This window comes from Anoplopoma fimbria, chromosome 9, assembly GCF_027596085.1.
Source record: "Anoplopoma fimbria isolate UVic2021 breed Golden Eagle Sablefish chromosome 9, Afim_UVic_2022, whole genome shotgun sequence".
NCBI lineage: Eukaryota > Metazoa > Chordata > Actinopteri > Perciformes > Anoplopomatidae > Anoplopoma > Anoplopoma fimbria.
This window is the reverse complement of record NC_072457.1, coordinates 1,360,016-1,381,007: the sequence shown is the minus strand read 5'-3', so window position 1 is coordinate 1,381,007 and position 20,992 is coordinate 1,360,016. Positions and strand designations below refer to the sequence as shown.

Below are 20,992 nucleotides of genomic sequence, written 5' to 3'. Positions count from 1 at the left end.
CTTTATCTAGCGCATCGGTCAGCATCAGTGGGTTTTTTGAGACGACACGCTAAAGTTTTACCTTAAAACTCTCACAAAACAAAGTGCATATAACAGTTAAACTGCAAAAGGATACACATATTATTAACAAATAATAAGGATATGTAGGTTTAAAAAAGAGCTGGAGTAGATTATAACAGTTTGAAACCATATGTATTTTAGTTTGGCTCAAAGAAAAACAACAGTAATATGAATCATTTGGTGGTTAAGTGGTTTTCTGTCTATAAGTACTGGGTTAAGTTGAGACAGTTGGTGCTGCATTGACCCAGAGCGGAGACACTACAGGCATTAAACGTTTTTTTCATGCACTGGTCAATTTAGATATTTTTTTGGCTTATATCTTTCATAACGTCTTCTTTCAGACTAGTGGAAAGAAAACATTTATTTTACTACTTTTGTCTATTTGTGTCTGGGGGGAATATATCATTCATAGCCTGATTTATACAACATTTTATTACTAAAGACGTGGAGAAAATGGATTTTGTTTTAATGGCTGTTAACAGTATCTTCTTATTTATGGAGTGATACAAAGAGATATCCTAAATCCCCTCTGTCAAAACATTTGACTCTAATATATCAACAAAATGAAACAAGAAGTTGGAACCTAGTTTTATACGATGTTGAGATTTATGTTCTGCAAAATGTGTAAAAATGTGCACATATTTAATAAGATAAAGCCTCATTTGAACATTTAAACATAACATTTAAGAACAGTTGTAATACAAAGATATTTGTCTTAATGTAAGTAAACAACTGGGGACGTTTCATAGTGATATGTATAATTAATATGTTTATCCGGTTCACCTGTAGTGTCTCCTCTTCAGTTATTGGGCTGATTTCCATAAAAACTGAATGTATCTCTTGATCAGTAATTGTGGGCAACTTTTTCCAGATTTTGAGGTCAAGATGTCAATTAGTTGAACAACATCCATGGGGAAGTTTGTGGGACGCAAAGAGACGGTTAAGGATGTCAGGGACAGCTTTTTGGGGCGGGGGGGATTCAGGGAGGTCAATGGTTTGCAGAAACGGTCACGGTGTAGCAGATCGATGCTTGTGACCACTTTGCCTTCATCGTCTGCAAAACCACTGCGATCAGAGTTAGTTGAAACACACACACACACACACACACACACACACACACACACACACACACACACACACGACAAACACACGGCATATGGATTTTTAACAAACACAAGTTTCTGCTGACAAAAAGGTGCATTACTAGAATCAAGCAACAGTGGCATATCTGGCAACTAATCCCCTTAACTGTAACACAGGAGTGTGTGTGTGTGTGTGTGAGTCAGAAAGAAAGGTCTGAGGATGTGGGACAGTGTGTGTGTGTGTTTTCTCGTTTCCGCTGAAGAACCGGCGTTTTCTTTCCTCGATTGTTGCCTAAGTGCCGACTGCCAAGCAAAATCAGATGAACACGGGGCAACACATACCGGACATGCACAGCGTCACAAGTTCTCTTTCTGCAGCTTTAGAGCGAGGTTATAGCTAATTACACTTTGTCTTGTTTTTGTCCTTAAAGAGTGACTAAACCCCAGAGTTTGGGCTGGAAATTACAAAAGAAATGCCTCTAGAAAATGGAAAAAAAGTACCAACAGCATAGTGTTATAATCACAAATGATTTATTTATAAATGAAACAATCAGCACATAACATCTGGTGAATCAGTGTGTGGATGAAGCAGAGTTAATCTGCTCATTCTAATGGACATTGAATATGGTTTTATAGGAGTGCTGTGAAGTGCCACTCAAATTAACTTAACTAAATAAGTTAATGTAACTAAACTTAACAGTTTAAATTTCCAGGCTAGGGGTTCGTTTATACTAGAGATTAGCATGGGTGCTAGCTATGTGTATGCTATCAATTGGCATTAGCGGGTAACATCGACTCCTCTCTCCACAATTCAATTAGAAGAGCCGCGTTTCAAGCAGTAGAGGACGGTCGATGTTTATATTCATAAGACGATATGTAGAAATCAAATATTTTGTAATAAATTGTCAAGATCAGGACATATACGTGGTGTTCAGCTGTAGAAAAGGTGTTTTGGGGGTTAGTTACTCTTTAAGTACATAATAAAAACCTGAACAAAACATTGTAGAGCATCCCAAATCATTTGTACCAACAGATGTGAAGAACTGCAGGTTATTTATCTGTTTCCACTTTATTCAAACAAACCTACAGACAAGGCAACAATGAACATCCTGAGTATTTATGAACATGCATTGCTCCATTTTCTTAAAGAATAAAGTAACATCTATCTCTATGAATATATGTAAATCTATAATTCAGTATATTAGAGTGTTTAAATAAAAAGATTATGCTTTATTTTAGGGCATTAAGCTAATTCTGTATAAAAAAAAGAAAAGACAAAAGAAAGAAAGAAGATCTATGTTTCTGTTGAGTGTTATTGTGATGAGATATATGATGAGGTCCTCCATGCTTCGTCTTTTATGTTGCTTTCTGGCTAAGAAGATGTTTTTATTTTTGGGATAATAATACTAACTATTTAAAAAAAAAAAATACAGCAACAAAAATGTGACCAAATTATCAAAGTATATATGCACATATGTATACTTTATACTGTACAACCATGTAGACGTATAAATGTGTGATGTTCCTTTGTGAAATCCGTTATATAAAAAGCAAGGTTAGATTTAAGGAAAAGATTGTGTACAAATGTATGTTTTTGTTGTGTTTTGATTTTAACCAATAAAAATAAAGAAAATACTGATAATGATATGAAGGACTGGTCTGGAAGTGTTTTTGGTAGTGTTATATATATAGATCTGCTTGTAAAAATATTAAGTATACTATAACTATAATATTATTAATATTATAGTGTTTTGAGTTGAGCTGTGATACTGAGCCGCTGCAGTGAGAAACATACATGTGGCACATGTCTCCCTCTGCTGGCAAGACAGTTTACCTTATAATCACATTTAACTGCAGATTTTACAAAGAGAACTTTTGATTTGACAAATGATAAAAGCATATTAATACATTTTCCTCAACCCAGCTGATCAAAACAGGGGAGTGAGGATGTTTAGTAAGGTGTTAGTGGCTGATTTAAGATTAGTTTCCTGAATTCTAGCTTATTGTTAGCTTTACAAACATCTTAAATTGACAAAGGCAAATATCTATTTCAGTGCATTATCTAATTATCCCAGAAACCAATTCATTTATATGATATTATTAGATACATTTATCATTATTTACCAGAATAAAGACTCAAATACAAATTACATTAATTCAATTTAAGTGTACTTAAATATAAAATTTCAAATGTCACGAAAAACCAAATGATTTATAAAATGATGTCATAAACCAGCAACATGTAGTTTATTATTGTAGTTCTTAATGAACCCATGTGGGGGAGATGTTGTGGAATAAAGTGGAGCAACAAAGCGGAAGTCGTGTTTGTTGGTTTGTTCCCTGCTTTTTATTAAAAATAATTAAATAAAGATTGTTGAGCTCAAAGTTGAATATGAACCGAACAGATCCAATTAAACAATTAAACAATTAAAATTCAGTATTGACAGACTTAAACAGATGCTGCCTTTAATGAACGTCGGAATTTTAGCATTTCCAAGAAACACTTCATCTAAAATTAATAAATTGCTAGTTGGCATTATAATTCCATCTATTCTTCTTAATTAATCATTCATTACCACAGCATAAGTCTTAATATGCTTTTAATTGTATTTATTATAAATACTTTTCCCCACTTGCGGGTGTGTTCATCGCAACGAAGTTTGGGAATTCCGACCCTTGCAATACGGCCGTGAACGCAACGAGCCCCGTCCAACATGGCGGCCCAGCGAAGGAGTCTGCTGCAGAGCGTGAGTCCTCTGTACGGCTAATGCTATGCTAACGCTGCTAATGCTACTGCTGCTACTGCTGCTAATGCTGCTAATGCTATGCTAACTGCTGCTAATGCTACTAACGCTGCTAATGCTATGCTAACGCTGCTAATGCTACTGCTGCTAACGCTACTAATGCTACTACTGCTATGCTAATGCTGCTAATGCTGCTGCTGCTACTGATGCTGCTAATGCTGCTGCTACTGATGCTACTGATGCTGCTAATGCTACTGCTGCTAATGCTATGCTAATGCTGCTAATGCTACTGATGCTGCTAATGCTGCTAATGCTACTGATGCTACTAATGCTGCTAATGCTGCTAATGCTACTGATGCTACTACTGCTGCTAATGCTGCTAATGCTACTAATGCTGCTAATGCTACTGATGCTACTAATGCTACTGATGCTACTAATGCTACTAATGCTGCTAATGCTAATGCTGCTAATGCTACTGCTAGCTCTGCATGCAGCTAGCTGAGACTTAGCATCGAAGCTAACGTGAGTGATTGAATAAACTTTATTGAGCAGAATCACACATGACAAATGTGTCTGTTTACATGTGACGTCATCTGTCCTCACCTCCTCTGTCCTTAGACCCTCACCTCCTCTGTCCTTACACCCTCACCTCCTCTGTCCTTACACCCTCACCTCCTCTGTCCTTACACCCTCACATCCTCTGTCCTTAGACCCTCACCTCCTCTGTCCTTACACCCTCACCTCCTCTGTCCTTACACCCTCACCTCCTCTGTCCTTACTCACCTCCTCTGTCCTTACACCCTGTCCTTAGACCCTCACATCCTCTGTCCTTACACCCTCACCTCCTCTGTCCTTACACCCTCACATCCTCTGTCCTTACACCCTCACCTCCTCTGTCCTTACACCCTCACATCCTCTGTCCTACACCCTCACCTCCTCTGTCCTACACCCTCACCATCCTCTGTCCTTAGACCCTCACCTCCTCTGTCCTTAGACCCTCACCTCCTCTGTCCTTACACCCTCACCTCCTCTGTCCTTACACCCTCACCTCCTCTGTCCTTAGACCCTCTGTCCTTACACCCTCACCTCCTCTGTCCTCACATCCTCTGTCCTCTGTCTCCACCCTCACCTCCTCTGTCCTTACATCCTCTGTCCTCACCTCCTCTGTCCTTACACCCTCTGTCCTCACCTCCTCTGTCCTCACACCCTCACCTCCTCTGTCCTTAGACCCTCTGTCCTTACATCCTCTGTCCTCACCTCCTCTGTCCTCACATCCTCTGTCCTCACCTCCTCTGTCCTATCCTCTGTCCTTACATCCTCTGTCTGTCCTCACCTCCTCTGTCCTTAGACCCTCTGTCCTTACATCCTCTGTCCTCACATCCTCTGTCCTTACATCCTCTGTCCTCACATCCTCTGTCCTTACATCCTCTGTCCTCACCTCCTCTGTCCTTAGACCCTCACATCCTCTATATATAGGTAATAATAATAATGTGACTAATAATAATAATAATAATAATGCTCCCTACTAGCTACATGTTCTATATTATGGCCCGGAACATGATATCAATGCCAGTTAAAAGTCATAATTTGCAGAACCAAAGAGAACAAATGTTTTAATCGTTGTGACTTAAAATTGCAGGATAATAATCTTATTGTCTGTCATAAGTTTATTTCATTTATACAGAAAGAACCAAAGTGCATCACAGAGACATAAATATGTCCAAGTAAATAAATACAACCAGATAACAAATAGGTTGAAAATATCCTCCTGTAATATTTTAGGTTTCCCCTTGAAATAAATTGGATGTTCTTTACTGTTTTAAACCGTTTTATTAGAGTATTTGTAAGCACGGTTACATACATTTCACACAAACACAAAACCTGTGGTAGAATAAAATATGTATCGTAGAGACATTGATCGTGTTTAAGTATTTGTGAAATGTGCTGAATGTTCTTAGTGGAAATGAGTGCAGATGTATAGAGAATGTTTTATTTTTGACGCCTTCCTTTTTTCCTTTGGCAGCCTCAGAGCTGGACAGATGACCTGCCGCTGTGTCTGATGTGTGGTGTCGGCACGGCAACCAACAATGTGTACGGCCCCGACGGGAAAGGGAGCCGCGAGCCACCCCAACGAAGACGGACACCTGAGGTTCAGGTGAGACACTCTGGGAACTTAAAAAGCCCTGAAAAAGAACAGAGAACGGAGTAAAAAGATAAAGCAAAATACCAAGAGTCATAACTGCAAATAAACCTGCATTCTCTCTACTGTCCACCAGGGGGCGACTCCTCTGGTTGTATAGAAGTCTATGAGAAAATGACTCTACTTCTCTCTTGATTTATTCCCTCAGTAAACATTGTAAACATGAGTTTATGGTCTCAATCTCTAGTTTCAAGTCTTCTTCAATACAGCATGATGTTCATTTAGTAAATGATGCTCCATTTAGAGTCAAACAGACCATAAAGCAGGGCACGCAGATGATAAGAATATGAAAACATTAACGATATTGAGCTCATGGTTTGGGATTTGTTTGAGAGCATTGTTGCTTTAGGGCGGGGCTACACACTGATTGACAGGTCGACACCAGAGACGTATACGCCGCTCTCTACATTGAATTGAAACAGAAGCCACATGTCTGTTGTTTGTTTTCTCTCTCCACCAATCAGAGGCGAGGACGGCTGCTTCCTGTACGGGGTGTTTAACGGTTACGATGGCAGCAAAGTGGCCAGTTTCGCCTCCCAGTATCTGACGGCTGAACTGCTGCTGGGACAGCTCAACTCCAGTCACACCGACAACGACGTCCGCAGGATCCTCACTCAGGTCGGTGTGTGTTTGTGTTACACGATTCACGTGTTCATGATTACAAAGCAGGTAGTATGATGCATTTATATTCTGGGAAGAGTGAGAAATAGACTTTCTCACACTTTTGCTGTCACTTTTTATCCTTTTACTTTGTTAAAATCATCTCATAAAAACACGTATTTTTATGGATAAAAACAAATCTATTCATTAGTAGTTTTAATGATGTATTATAATGTTAGAGCTAGTGTTAGGAAGTTAAACATCATAATTCATCTCTAATATCTATTTTATATTAATGTGAAAACATCTCCTTCAAACTACTGGATTTATTCTAGTTTATCACCAACACTACATTTTACAGATTACATGTGAACACATCATGATAACGTTATAATTTACCTTCAGACAATACTCATTTAACTAAACAGAGCCTGAACGCATCATAATGTAACTGAACTGAACCTCTGTTCATTAGCCTTTAGCGGTGCTGCTAACGTTACTAGCTCTCCTGTTGGTTTAAACACAGATTGGTTGTTTACAATGTAACATTATCAGAGATCAGAGACTAGAGAAGCATAAATGACGTCCTGATCTCATATTTTACTGAATATTGGAGGAATAACGATCGTCAGTAAAACTTTATTTCACACTTTGATGGTTAACGTTAAACTGTGTCATTAATTCGTGGTTCACATGCATGAAGAACCGTGATTGAGGATCACTCGGTGCATCTCTACAACTCACCTCAACACAGACAAAGTACCAGAACTGACATTTGTGTGCTGACTTGTGTTGTTGTTGTTTCAGGCCTTTGATGTGGTGGAGAAGACCTTCTTTGACTCCATAGATGACGCTCTGGCTGAGAAAGCTCGCCTGTCCAACTTCCTCCTACCACACAACGAGGTACACACACACACACACGCACACACACACACACACACACACACACACACACACACACACACGCACACGCATTCTGCAAAACATATTGACAGATTTGGCTTAAAATTGAGAAGAGGAGTTTCCATAGCAACCCCAGTTTTGGGGTATTAGTGCGAGCTATTGCTCAGCCATTGGAATAAATGAGCTTGTTATGTTTTAATTGGTGTCATCAGGCTGTTGGGTCAGATGAGCCGGGTTTCATAGTTCCTCCTCTACCTCTCCATCTTCTCTCTCTCTTTCTTTCTGCTGCTGTGGGCGTTTTACGTCAGATGACGTTAGTAGTTTTTTTTTTGTTGTTGTGCATCGGTTCATTAAGAAACATCTAGTCATAATCTCCCTTTTCTCTGCCCTCACACTTTGTCCTGGTTTCTTTATCTTTCATGTTCTTACTCATCTCACCTGTTTTTCCTCCTCCTCCTCCCCCACTTCTTCCTCTCACCTCGTCTCATTCCTCTGTTAATTCTGATTCTGCCTACTCCTGCTGATTCTCTCCTCTGTTCCCTCTCCTCCTCCCTCCTCCCACTCTTTACGTTGTCTTTACCCGTCCTCCTCCCTCTCTCCTCCTCTCCTCCCCCGGTGGGTCAGAATGTCTCATTCCACCAGAACCAGAAGGTGCACGAGCGTCTGAAGGAGCTGGAGAAGGAGCGACTGAAGGAGCTGGAGCAGGAGGTGTCTGGAGGAGCGACGGCCGTGGTGGCTTTAATTCTCAACAACAAGCTCTATATCGCCAATGTTGGTATGACCACACACACACACACACACACACACACACACGCTTCTTACAGGTGTATGGACACCCAACGTTTGAACTGACAGAAAAATACTGAGATCTTTATATTTAGAGGTAAAATATGTAACTTTTCCACATTAAAATGTCTAAAAACGACTAAACTTGTGTAAAGTACTTATCACAAACGTTTTCCAACAATTTTCAAACTCAGAGATATCTATAGTTTAAATCAGTGTAATGCTGCATTTCATTTTTTACAATCCTCTTTTTGGATCTTTGTGGTTTTATTAACTATATTTTATCCCGGATAAAGGGTTTTTGATCATCCGCATTCTGGATATTAAGTTATCAGAGAAGCAAGCTAAGCTAACGTTAGCATCAGCTCTCAGCCCCTCCAGGACGTCCTCCGAACAGCGTCAGAGAAACATTGTTTTTCTTTCACCAACACTACATTTTACAGATTACATGTGAACACATCATGATAACGTTATAATTTACCTTCACCCAACACTCATTTATACTGAACAGAGCCTGAACGCATCATAATGTAACTGAACTGAACCTCTGTTCATTAGCCATTAGCTGTTAGCGGTGCTGCTAACGTTAGTTGGTTGTTTACAATGTAACATTATCAGAGATCAGAGACTAGAAAAGCATAAATGACGTCCTGATCTCATATTTTACTGAATATTGGAGGATAACGATCGTCAGTAAAACTTTATTTCACACTCTGATGGTTAACGGCGAGGGGGGTATCCGTACTTTTATTTATCACCTCATTGTAGTCTTGGAGAACATGGAACCAGCCAATAGTAGATGCCCACCTAAGAGTCTGCTTTTCACCAGCAGATGTCAGGGTTACACAGGTTTTGGTTTCGAGCTTGTGACTCTCTGACTATCCCAGTCAGAGACGACGTTAATGGACTCGTTGGCCGTTATGCACATAAAGCAGAAAGGGCGTTTATGACTCATCTAGGCCACCTCCAACACTGGATCCCTCCCAGGGGACCAAGAGCCTTTTGAGGAACTCAACCTTCATTCCAACCGGATCAAGCAGGGACAGATTTATTTCAGGTGGTTTCAGGTTGAAGACTGTGGGAATAATTCTCTCCAAAGGTTCAGGAAAGTAAGAGGAAGAGCTTTCAGGGCTGACAAACGCAGACACAACTCGTGGGTAAGAACGAGTTAAGAGCATGAGCAAATGAGAGAGAGGGGATTCATTTATAAACGTACAAAACATACAATTAATATTCTCTCCTCAAAGACACAAGACTTCATTTTACCCAAACAACTAAACCAAAATCAGAAGGTCTCTCATAGACGAGATGTAATGCTCCCCACACATGTGCTTCACATATTTCCACAAAAAAACTGAAATTGTTTCCATGAGGCCGTTCTCAGACAGACTCTTTTTATTTAAAACATTGCCACCATGTTTTTGGCTCAGAGGTTCTGTTCAGTTACATTATGATGCGTTCAGGCTCTGTTTGGTGAAAATGAGTGTTGGGTGAAGGTAAATTATAACGTTATCATAATGTGTTCACATGTAATCTGGTAAAATGTAGTGTTTCTCTGCCATCAAACAACTCATCTCATATTCATGAACTACTTTATTGCCTTTATTGAAACCCTGTAAAGAAAGAAATCAAGTATTTAATGCACTATAAAGAAACGACGGTTGAATATCCTTTAAACTATCGAAATATTTACTCAAATGTAGATTTTTAAGGCCTCCTGTTTACCTACACTCATGCCACTGGACTCTGTGGCTATTCTTACTTTTGCTCGATGTAATCAAAGGATATGAATCTTAAAGTTAAACTAATTCAAAGTAAATCTGGTTCAGTACAACCTTGTAGCTGTTTCTGTCTTTTCGCTAACATCCTAGATTCTGTAGCAGGAAACGAGCCCCTCACCCTCTCTCTGGGATTTCATTTTCTTTTGTCCCCAAGGACAGAATTGGGGGGTTTGGTGGGGGTGGAAGTAATTAGTAGAAAGGAGGACTGTCTCCCCACTGGTCCGTTGTGTGTGAGGGTCAAGAGTTCAGAGTTGACAGAATATAAATCCCAGAGAGGTTTAAACATACGAGCAAGTGTTCTCTTAAAAAGCTCTTCCAGCTGTGTGTTGATGGGAAATACATTTGACAGTTAAGGTCGTATGACCCAAATTTGGTGTTGTGTGTGTGTGTGTGTGTGTGTGTGTGTGTGTGTGTGTGTGTGTGTGTGTGTGTGTGTGTGTGTGTGTGTGTGTGTGTGTGTGTGTGTGTGTGTGTGTGTGTGTGTGTGTGTGTGTGTGTGTGTGTGTGTGTTGAGGGGGCTGCAGGGTATCTGGACCTACGACAGGCATGGTTGGCTTTGCTTTTCACATTTTGCACATCTGAATATGTGAATAAACTCACAGCCTCTCCTCTGCTCCGTATTGAGCAGCCTGCAGTTCAGTCAAAGATTCACTGATTTTTTTTTCACATGACTGTTGGTCTCAGATGAATCAATCGTGGCTTCATAGTTGCGTTTAGAAGCTCAGAATTTATTGTTTTCTACAGAATCTGGTTAAGTAAATGGTTTATTTAAGACAAAATTTTAAATGAGACGTGTGGAATGAAATGTTTTTGACTAGTTAGATTAGTTTCGGTTCTTTCTGATGGAAGCGTTCGTCACACGTGATGTGTTCAAGGACCGTCGGAAAGCCTCTGGCTCTGATAAACGGTGTTGTTTTGGCGATTGGCAAAGAAAACGTTCTTTCAATCCAGGCAGTGGGTTGTGGGACTCTAAACACACAACCCGGGGCCCCACAAAGAGGACACAGAGACACCTCGGGCCCCTCGTCTGCAATGTCAGTACAATGTGGCTAATTGGACGGCCTTGTCTGCAGATTAGAAAAGCAGCATTTACACCAGTGAATATTTGGGTGGAGGTGGTGGTGGAGGCTGTTATCGTCAGGCTGCTGCTCAGAAATGTTAATATGAAAGTGAATGAACCATTGATCCGTCCCTCAGCAGCTTGTGCTTCAGCCACTAGTTTCATCATCTGTCAGAGACCAACAGTGAGTCACTGCAGAGCCGCGTCAGAGCAGCGTCTGCATCATTAATGTGTGGGAGAAATCACAATGGAGATGAATGAGAGCTCCTCTCATTTCTCAGCTGTTACATCATTGATTCCTCTCCTAGACTCCTCTCCTCACGCCCATTGCAAGTGGAGGAGGCGATGAAAAGGCTTGTCATTTTAAAGCTACGTCAATTAAAGGAACATTGTGTAACATTTAGGGCGATTTATTGGCAGATACTGAATATATATTCACGCATACTACTCCTATTCATGCATTATTTTCACCAAGCCAAATTATTTTTTGGTGTAACGTACTTGGCAATAAACAGCTTCTGATTCTGATAACTATATTATAATCTGTCTCCAACCACCTGGACCTAAGCATCGTTATCTGAAGGTAGTGATGTGTTCAGAAACCTACCAACTACGCTTATTTCTGTACGTGGATAAAATATTTGCGTGTAAAAAGCCAATACTTTATCAATACATCTGTGGACATGTAAACGAAAGTGAAACCTAATTCAATCGGCCACCGCAAGAGTACCGCCTAGTTGTTCTCAAATGCTAAATGTAACTCACCTGAAGGCCACCTTAGTTCTCCAACAAACTTAGAAAGGGAGGAGGGGAGCTGAGGAGTATTTAGGTGGCTGCATCTTGCCACAAAAACACGAGATGCCACTAAAACTTGCATACTGTTCCTTTAAATATGTCACGGCTGCGTCAGTCGTCCATCGTTTTGTCATACCGCTGTATTTTATGATCTATTGTCAGATGAGCAGAACACTTTGAATTACATTCATAGCGTGTCATAGCGAGGTTGTGCATTTAAATACATTTTTTGTTATCAAATAACAAGTGACGTATTACTTACACACAAACACACTCATGTCTATTGATCTTTCTATGCAAAGTTTACGAACTGTGAGGAGCTGGAACTTGTCGACAAAAACTTGTAACTGTCAAGTTTTTAACATGAAATGGAAAAATGTGTAAATGTTGACTCTCCACAAATGCCATATAATCAGTTAACAACATGAACAAATTTTACGAGTCCACATTCTTATTTTGTGAATCCTTTCCAGGGACCAACCGGGCTCTGCTATGCAAGTCCAGCAGCGACGGCCAGAACCAGGTTCTCCAGATCGGCCGGCCGCACAGCACCGACAATGAAGACGAGCTGCAGAGGCTGGCTGCTCTGGGTGAGACGCACTGACAGACTATTGAGAAGGAGTGATTTCATCTGGTTTCTCCAGAATCCCACCCGGTGGCTCCGATGACGAGCTTTAAGAATAACTTTATAGAAACAGACGATCTTCTCTCTGATGGTCTCGTTTACTGATGGAGGTCTATAGAGGATCAGGACTAAACTGAGACTGATTCAGGACCAGGTAAAAGTTATCACTGGCACTTTAAGTTACAATCTGTAAGATCTCCGTTTAGTTCTCTTTTGCGGCCCCTGTGGCGATAAACGGTAATTGCAGGTGTGTTTTACAGGTGAGATATTTAAAAACTGTACATATCCTCTCTTCCCCAGGTTGTAATCATACCAAACACTTCAACATAGACCATACATTCTAAAAAAGTACAGAAGCATAAGTCCATTTAGACATTCATTTCATTACATTACATTACATGTCGGACGTAGAGGCCGACAGAGACGGACGTTAGTGTGGACCAGTTGCCATGGAGACACACTAGGAGACATCCATTCGCGGTGGACAGCTAAGCTAATGGTCCAGTAATGAGGGTCGTGTGTGTAACAGGAAATACAAACGTTGTGATCGGCTTTGCAGTGGAAGCACTCACACACAGCCTAATGAATATAATGGAGAGTTAGCTTCATTGTTTCTCAGCATTTAGACGAGGAGGGAGGAGCTCTCCGTCCTTTCCCTCTCGCTCCATTTCCCTTCTCCTCCTTATACCCGTCTCCTTCTCCCATCATCATCCTCATCCTCCTCTCTGTGTTTATTACCCAGGTGTGGATTCAGCTCGTGTTCGGCAGGCGGGGCAGATCACTGGTCAGAGCAGCACCAGGAGGCTCGGAGACTACCGGGTCAAGTTCAACTACAATGAAATCGAGCTGCTCAGGTGAAGTCAGAAAACACATCCTGTACATACACTCTTCTTTACTGTCTTGTTCTGTCCTGGTTTATGTTGTATTCTTTCTTTTTTTAAATGATTATTTAGAAGTGATGCACAGTTCTGACTGCAGAATCTATATTTGCAACAGTTAAGCACTGAAAACAGTCTTTGCAAAAAGTTATTTTATGTTTTAGAAATCTAAAAACAAGTTGTGGTTTTATGGGGAGTTTTGTTCTACAACTATTCCCTGTCCAGTGAATTCCATCAACTCGACTGTTTTTTGTTCTGTGAATGTACAGATTAAACAAACAAGATAGAACGTCTCAGTTAGTCAAAATAAGACTCTGGACAAAATTAGACTGCTAGATCTGCGTGCTAGACCTCTCTCTCTCTCACACCTCTCATTTCCTGGTCCTGTCTGCAGTCCAGGCCGAGCACAATCAGGCTCACATTTCTATGAGTCAGACCAATAATGATCCTCACTTAAACACTCAACAGAATCTTTATAGAATCTCATCCTTGATGCTATCTAAGAGGGTGCAGGAACAAAGTAGAGCTCTATGAGATTAGCTAGTTTCCTTGTCTCTCTTTTCCTCTCCGTTCTTGTTTTCTCTCTTTGATATCAAATTCATCTTCCTATCTCCCGTCCTCCTACTCCATCAGTGCGGCCAAGTCCAGGCCGATCATCTCAGAGCCGGAGATTCACGGCAGCCAGTCTTTGGACAGCGTGACGGGCTTCCTGCTGCTGATGTCTGAAGGCCTCATCAACGCCCTCGAGTCCGCCCACGGACCCGAACAAGCCAATCAGGTGAGCCGATTCATCCCGGTAACTTTCTTTGATCTTTCTCCACCCTTCCTGTCATCACCTCCTCTTTTTCTCCTTTTCAATGTCATCTTTCTGGTACTATTTGTTACTCTTTGCTCCTCCTTTTACTCCTCTTTGTCTCCTCTTCATTGTCATCACTTCCTCTTTCATCCTCATCATCTTCTTCACTTTCCCCGTCTCTCTCCTCTGCGCTCCGCCCCCCCACGTAGGAAATCGTTGCCATGGTAGCGGCGGAGCTGGCCCTGCAGACCAGCCTGGAGGCGGTGGCTCAGTCGGTGGTGGAGCGCGTGAAGCGGCTGCACCACGACGTCTACGTGTCCGGCCGTCAGAGGGCGACCTTCTGCTCGCGGCACGAGGACATGACGCTGCTCATCCGCACGCTCAACTACCCGCTGGCCGACGGGTCCATCACGCCCACACAGGGTAAGGAGAAGAAGGGCATTCTGGGATTGGTGTACCAATGCTAATGTTTCTACATTAGCATGTGGTAGACGTGTTACTCAGAATGAGCAGATATTCGTTTAGTATTTGAATAATGTGGTGAGCTTGAATTCTATCGTTCATCATGCAAATATCAACCTTTCTTCCGTATTGGTCGTTTGAAACCACATCTACAGGCATTAAAACAGGGAGTCAGTGGTAAAGTAGTAAATCCCGCCTCTTGCTTGATTTGATTGGCTGCCTCGGTTCAGTGTGACATTGACGAGCGGAGCAGCTCTGTGCCTGGTGCTGAAAAGTTGGAAATATTTTAACTTTGATGCCTGTCTAAAAAAATACTGGAAGGCCACTTCATAACTCCATAAACCCTATTTTTAATTTTTTTAGTTTTTAATTGAGTTGTTGGCACTATTTTATTTAAGTAAGTCCTCAAGAGGTCAAATTATTCTATATTTTACAATAAAACAGCAGAAAGAAATGTATAATAATAATATTATTGTAATAATAGTCTAAGAAAAAACTCAGATATTCTCTGAGATTCAAGTTATAAATTAACAAGAAATGGCTCAGAAGTTTGCATGAAAAAAAGTCAAATATTCAGAGTTAAGAGATAAAGTTTTTAGGGTTTCTTTGTGTCAAGGACCCACACTGCTTTCACTTTACTTAGAATGGATGAACCTCATCACCCCACAGAGGCCACATGTTGCCATTTATTATACCTGCAGGTGATGACCATAACCAAAGTATACTTTGCAATCAGATTTACTGATTAAGAAACACTTGTGATCACACAATCACCATTTTATCACATTCATCCAGACTTTGAAGAGACATTCCAGTTAATTGGGTCTTTATCTCCATGTTCTATGTTGTTGGAAGTGAAGTTTCTTAGACAAAAAAAAACACAATTTTGAGGGTTTTTTTTCCTGCAAATTCACGATTTAATCATGTAAATTATTTGTTTTACCTTTGAACGTTACCCACCTCCCCCAGGCACGCCAATTAATTTTTTTATACCTACAATGTCTTTAACACGTTGTCATATAAATGTCGTAAAAAATAAACATTATTTTATGGAGTTGATTATTTTCTTTGCAACTCCAAGCTGGTAACCACTGCTTTATAGATTCATACATTATGTCGACTTTCTTAGTTTGAAATGTTGCATTGAAACTTTAATTTGGTAGGATTAGATGTTAGGATTTAACAACAATTAGAACATTTGAAGATTGTAGAAATTTAGCACCAAACTGAAAGTTAAAGTTGAAAAAAATAGTAACAAGTCTGCACAGAAAAACAGAACATTGTTCTCCAGGTTCCCAAGATGAACGTTGTGTTTTAAAGTGAAGATGAATATTTTATTCAGATTTTTAAATGTTCTTCTCTCAGGTGGGCGTATCTATCCGGTGTCAGTGCCCTACTCCAACAGCCAGAGCACCAGTAAAACCAGTGTCACCCTCTCACTGGTCATGCCCTCCCAAAACACTCTCACCAACGGAACCAACACTGCCTCCACCCTGGAGGAAGGAACCCCCACCCCAGGGTGAGCTTGTTTTGTCACCTTGTTACCCTCCTACTCCAATTTTTGGTCTGTGTAAGCTTGTTTTTAACACCTGGTTCCCCCTTTACTCCAATGTTTAGTCTAGGTAAGCTTGTTTTTCACTCCTGGTTACCCTCCTACTCCTATGTTTAGCCTGGGTTGGCTTGTTTTTCACTCCTGGTTCCCCCTTAACTCTTATGTTTAGCCTGCTTGTTTTTAACACCTGGTAACACCTATGTTTAGCCTGGGTTGGCTTGTTTTTCACTCCTGGTTCCACCTTAACTCTTATGTTTAGTCAAGGTAAGCTTGTTTTTCACTCCTGGTTCCTCTCTTCCTATGTTTGATGTGTGTACCCTTTATGTTACTGCTTTACATATTTGTTTGCATGCTCGGAGTGACCTTGACCTTTTGTCCCACCTCTGTTGTGTTTCCACTGGTTGAACTTTATTTTCACTCCCTTCTCTTTCTGCTGTTGCTTTCATTCGGGGTAAGCTTCATTCCGCCTCCACTGTTCCCTCCCGCCTGTTTATTTTGGCTGTATTTTAGATAACTCCCTCTTCCCTCCCTCGCTGTATTTATTTTAGGTAAGCTTGATATTCACTCCCCTGTGTCCCTTCCACTGCTATACTTGTTTACGTGTCAGCATGGTTTTCACTTCCCCATTGTTTGGCTGCTGTGGTCCCTTTTAACAGAAGACTGATTAAGTATAATTAAAAGTATTTTATAATTGACCTTTCACAGAAGCATGAAGGGAACACTATATACTGTGATGTTAGCATAAGCATATTCATATAATTAGAGCGGTTTTGCTCTTGGGGGACATTTTACTGGGATCTGGGTAGATCCGTTTCCATCCACCTCTTTTGATGCACATTTTCAATTTGTGCATTAAAAACTGACACATTAAAATATTACCATTATCTACTTGATACCTAAACTTGCGATACGAGTACCGATCCGATACCAGTGTGGAACAAAAATGTCATAATTCATCTCTGATATTTATTTTATATTGCTGTGAAAACATCTCCTTCAAACAACTGGATTTATTCAAATGTCTGACCAAAAGAACGACATTTTACATGATTACATTTGAACGCATCATGATAACATTATGATTTCCCTTTCGCCCAATACTCATTCTTAATACATAGAGCTTGAACGCATCATAATGTTACTCAATGCGACCTCCGTTAGCTGTTAGCGTTAGCTGTTAGCTGTTAGCTCCGTTAGTGAGCCAAGCAGGACTGTGCTTCCCAGTGCTAAAGCATCTAAAAACAAACCTGGTTCTTCCACAACCTGAAGGCCACAGCGGCCTGTAGTCACGAGTATAACAGAACAATGAACACTGTGCACAGTACAGTCACGCATGAGACACCGTAGAGCACGATAAAGCACGATAAAGCATTCTAAATGGTGCCCTGAGGCTCCAGTGTGTTCTCACAGGTTTCATTCATAACTGAAGGCTGAGTCACTGACGGCTCCAGTAGGTGAGGTTACCTGCTCGTGGTTTTCTTTGATGTGAACGCTCCTCTGCGTCTCTGACTCCTCCCCCTTTATGACGTCCACTCTGTCCGTCTGTCCCTCGCCGTCTCACTCACATCTGTTTCTCTTCCTACTTTTGTGGATATCCCTCCTCCGTCCTTCGTCCTACACTCTCCTCCTCTCCCTCTTTTTTTCCCGTTCCTGTAGTTCGTTTCTTCCCGTTACCTGCCAGGCCTCCGTCGACATCCTGCAGCCCATAATTGAACTCCCTGTCTCCCCTCTTTTCCCCTGTCTCCCCCTCTCTACCTCCCTCTTTTCTCTCTCCACCACTCCTCTTCCTCCCTGTCCTCTCCCCCTCTCCACCTCCCTCCTCTGCCTCTCCACCCACGACTATGACCCCTTCCTCCCCTCCGACGCCCCGACTTCTTCCTCCTTTATCCCCACCCTACCTCCTTCCTCTTCCTCCCCCTTCTACTCCCCCGTTCTCCCCAGCAGCCAGAGCCCGACGGCCACCCTCCAGTCCACCAACACCCAGACCCAGAGCTCCAGCTCCAGCTCGGGAGACGGCAGTCTGTTCCGTCAGAGAGGCAGCCAGGCGGCTCAGCCCGATGAGACGGGGAGGGTCCCGCCCTACGTGGACTTCACCCAGTTCTACCACCTGTGGGGGAGTGACCACAGCGACGGCCAGACCACCATGGGGGGGCTGGGACCCCAGTGAGGAAGGAGGATGCTGGGGGGACTGGGTTTCCTGACAGCAGCGAGGCAACACGGACTCTGAATGGACGATGATTTTAACAGGCACACAATGCTTTTAATGCATCATAACAAAAAAAAGAAGTGACCTGAAGGTGCAGGAAGGACTGGGGTTATTTACATTCGTTTAAATTTTTTGGGGGGGGATGAAAATCTGCTTCCATTTTAATTTTCCTCCTGTATGAATTGTTTTATTTATTAGCGGTTATCGAATAATAACAAAGACCAAAGTTAATAATGTTTAATCTTCATTTGATCATCTGTTTTCCAGGATCATTGAAATGCTCGCTGACGTTTCAGCTCATAAACTTTGTCTTCCTTTTTCTTGTGAATGTCCGATCGATACTGAGCGTGTGCAGCTTTCACCAGAGAAGGAAGAGAGATGGCTAATTCATTAGCTCCTCCCATCAACAGCTAGGAAAAAAACAATGTTGGATTTTTGATATTTTTTGGTCATTTTACTGAGACGGGTTGTGCTTCAGTTTGAGATTTAAATGGTGAATATATATATGTAATCCGGTGATGTAAAAACAGGAATGTCATAGAGTTGAGAATGATTACATGCTGTTAGGGCTTAAAAATGAATCAAAAGGATGTGTTTTGAAAGTACTTTTTAATTTGTAATGAAAGTATATCTCCAAATGGCTCTCTGGGCTTTTCTTCATATTCACATTTTAACATTTCTTGCAGGAAACGGCTCAGTTTGATGTCTTGGTTTTCACCCAGAGGGTCTATGGCATCACCAGTCATAGAAGATGTTTTAATAATATATATACCCCAGAGTTTTCATTCTTAATGACTGTGTGGCTACAGAGGAAGAGGAGGAAGAGGAGATCTTCTGTGTAGCTTCACAAGAATGTTAAAACTGATTAAGCAGGAGGGATAATTAGCTTTTCTTCTTCATAAAACAGCGGTTTATTGGCCACAAACTGCTAACAAACCTCCAACTCACCTTTAACAACATGCACAATTTACTCTGCATGCATGAGCAATTTTCTAAAGAAGTATATAGAGCAGCACTGACAGAGTACAAATACACTGAATAACTACTGCAACGAAAACAACATTATCAAATATGGTGTTTTAAATAAAAAAAACTAAGTTTCTGATGCAACCTTAAAGCAATATTATGCAACAAATCTGCCATTTTTGCAACCAATGAACAGGAAGTGACGTAGGGATGCCGTAAACGTCAAGCCCCGCCCCTAAAGCATCCCCTGCTTTATGGTCTGTTTGACTCTAAATGGAGCATCATTTACTAAATGAACATCATGCTGTATTGAAGAAGACTTGAAACTAGAGATTGAGACCATAAACTCATGTTTACAATGTTTACTGAGGGAATAAATCAAGAGAGAAGTAGAGTCATTTTCTCATAGACTTCTATACAACCAGAGGAGTCGCCCCCTGGTGGTCAGTGGAGAGAAGTAGAGTCATTTTCTCATAGACTTCTATACAATCGGACTTCTTCAATGTGAGTTTAGGGACCTTCGGGTGGAGCTAAAGGAGCCGTCACTCTTTCGTGTACTTACTCATTTAAACGTTCAATGCCCCCCCAAAAAATACCAATTATTAATATTGCACAGTTTTTGACGTTCCTTGTACTTCTCTTTTCTAAAGGAGGTTTTTCTGTTTAATGTTACATATGCTACCAAAAGAGTGATGTCCAAATATGCAGAGTGCTCTGGTGTATTAAGGTGACTGTTTGTAAAGAAATCAGTTTTTGTTTTTTTTGTTCTATTTTGCTTCCATAACGCGTCTTCTCTCTGACTAGTGGAAAGAAAACATTTCATTTACTACTTTTATCTTTTTGCGTCTGTAGATTTCTCCTAAATTCACCAAAAGTTACCATTAGATAACGCCTCATTTGCATATTTAAACATAACATTTCAGAAAACTTGTACTACATAACACATTTGTCTTAATGTCAGTAATCAACTGGTGAAGTTTCATGTTGATATCTATTAGTTGTTTTTTTACCCTATTCACCTGTAGAGTCTCTTCTCAAAGAAACATTTTCAGACTGCTGGACTTATGAATATTAAATAGCATTGAATGCTGTCAGCTGGTTAGTGACTCTATATGAATTAATATGTATTTGTTTTGTCACCATGCAGCCTTTTTTCCTGTTGGACGCCAGCAGTTAATCTCATTCTCTGAATTAACTTCACACTGTTATGAAACCATAATTGGCTTAACCAGGGAGCTGATTAGAAACGCACACATAAAGTAATAATTGGTGAGAAAAATAATTTCACATTAAACCCCTGATATGATCAGTGTGAGCTGTAGTGCGGCTCAGAGCTGGTTGGTGTGGGAGCAGACTCGGTTCCTAGCGGCTCGTTATCGGGGTAATTGGTGTTTTCCTCCTGCTGAGGCCGTGGCCTCATTTTTGAAAAGTGGCTTCAATTAACTTGTAGAAAGTGAAGTGAAATGAAAAGTCTCAGGTGAAGGATGGGAGGCTGA

The 20,992-nt window shown here is 41.0% G+C and overlaps 1 protein-coding gene across 1 annotated transcript; it reads left to right on the top strand.

Moving 5' to 3' along the window:
- The first annotated feature begins 3,802 nt into the window (after positions 1–3,802).
- Positions 3,803–19,168, top strand: tab1 (TGF-beta activated kinase 1/MAP3K7 binding protein 1). Its single transcript, XM_054604129.1, is given in 12 exon segments — positions 3,803–3,889; positions 5,910–6,005; positions 6,007–6,041; positions 6,551–6,704; positions 7,494–7,589; positions 8,232–8,364; positions 12,485–12,601; positions 13,379–13,490; positions 14,148–14,292; positions 14,520–14,733; positions 16,138–16,291; positions 18,266–19,168. Coding segments are annotated over 12 exon segments (1,515 nt in total). The 5' UTR covers positions 3,803–3,856; the 3' UTR covers positions 18,492–19,168.
- The last annotated feature ends 1,824 nt before the right edge of the window (positions 19,169–20,992 follow it).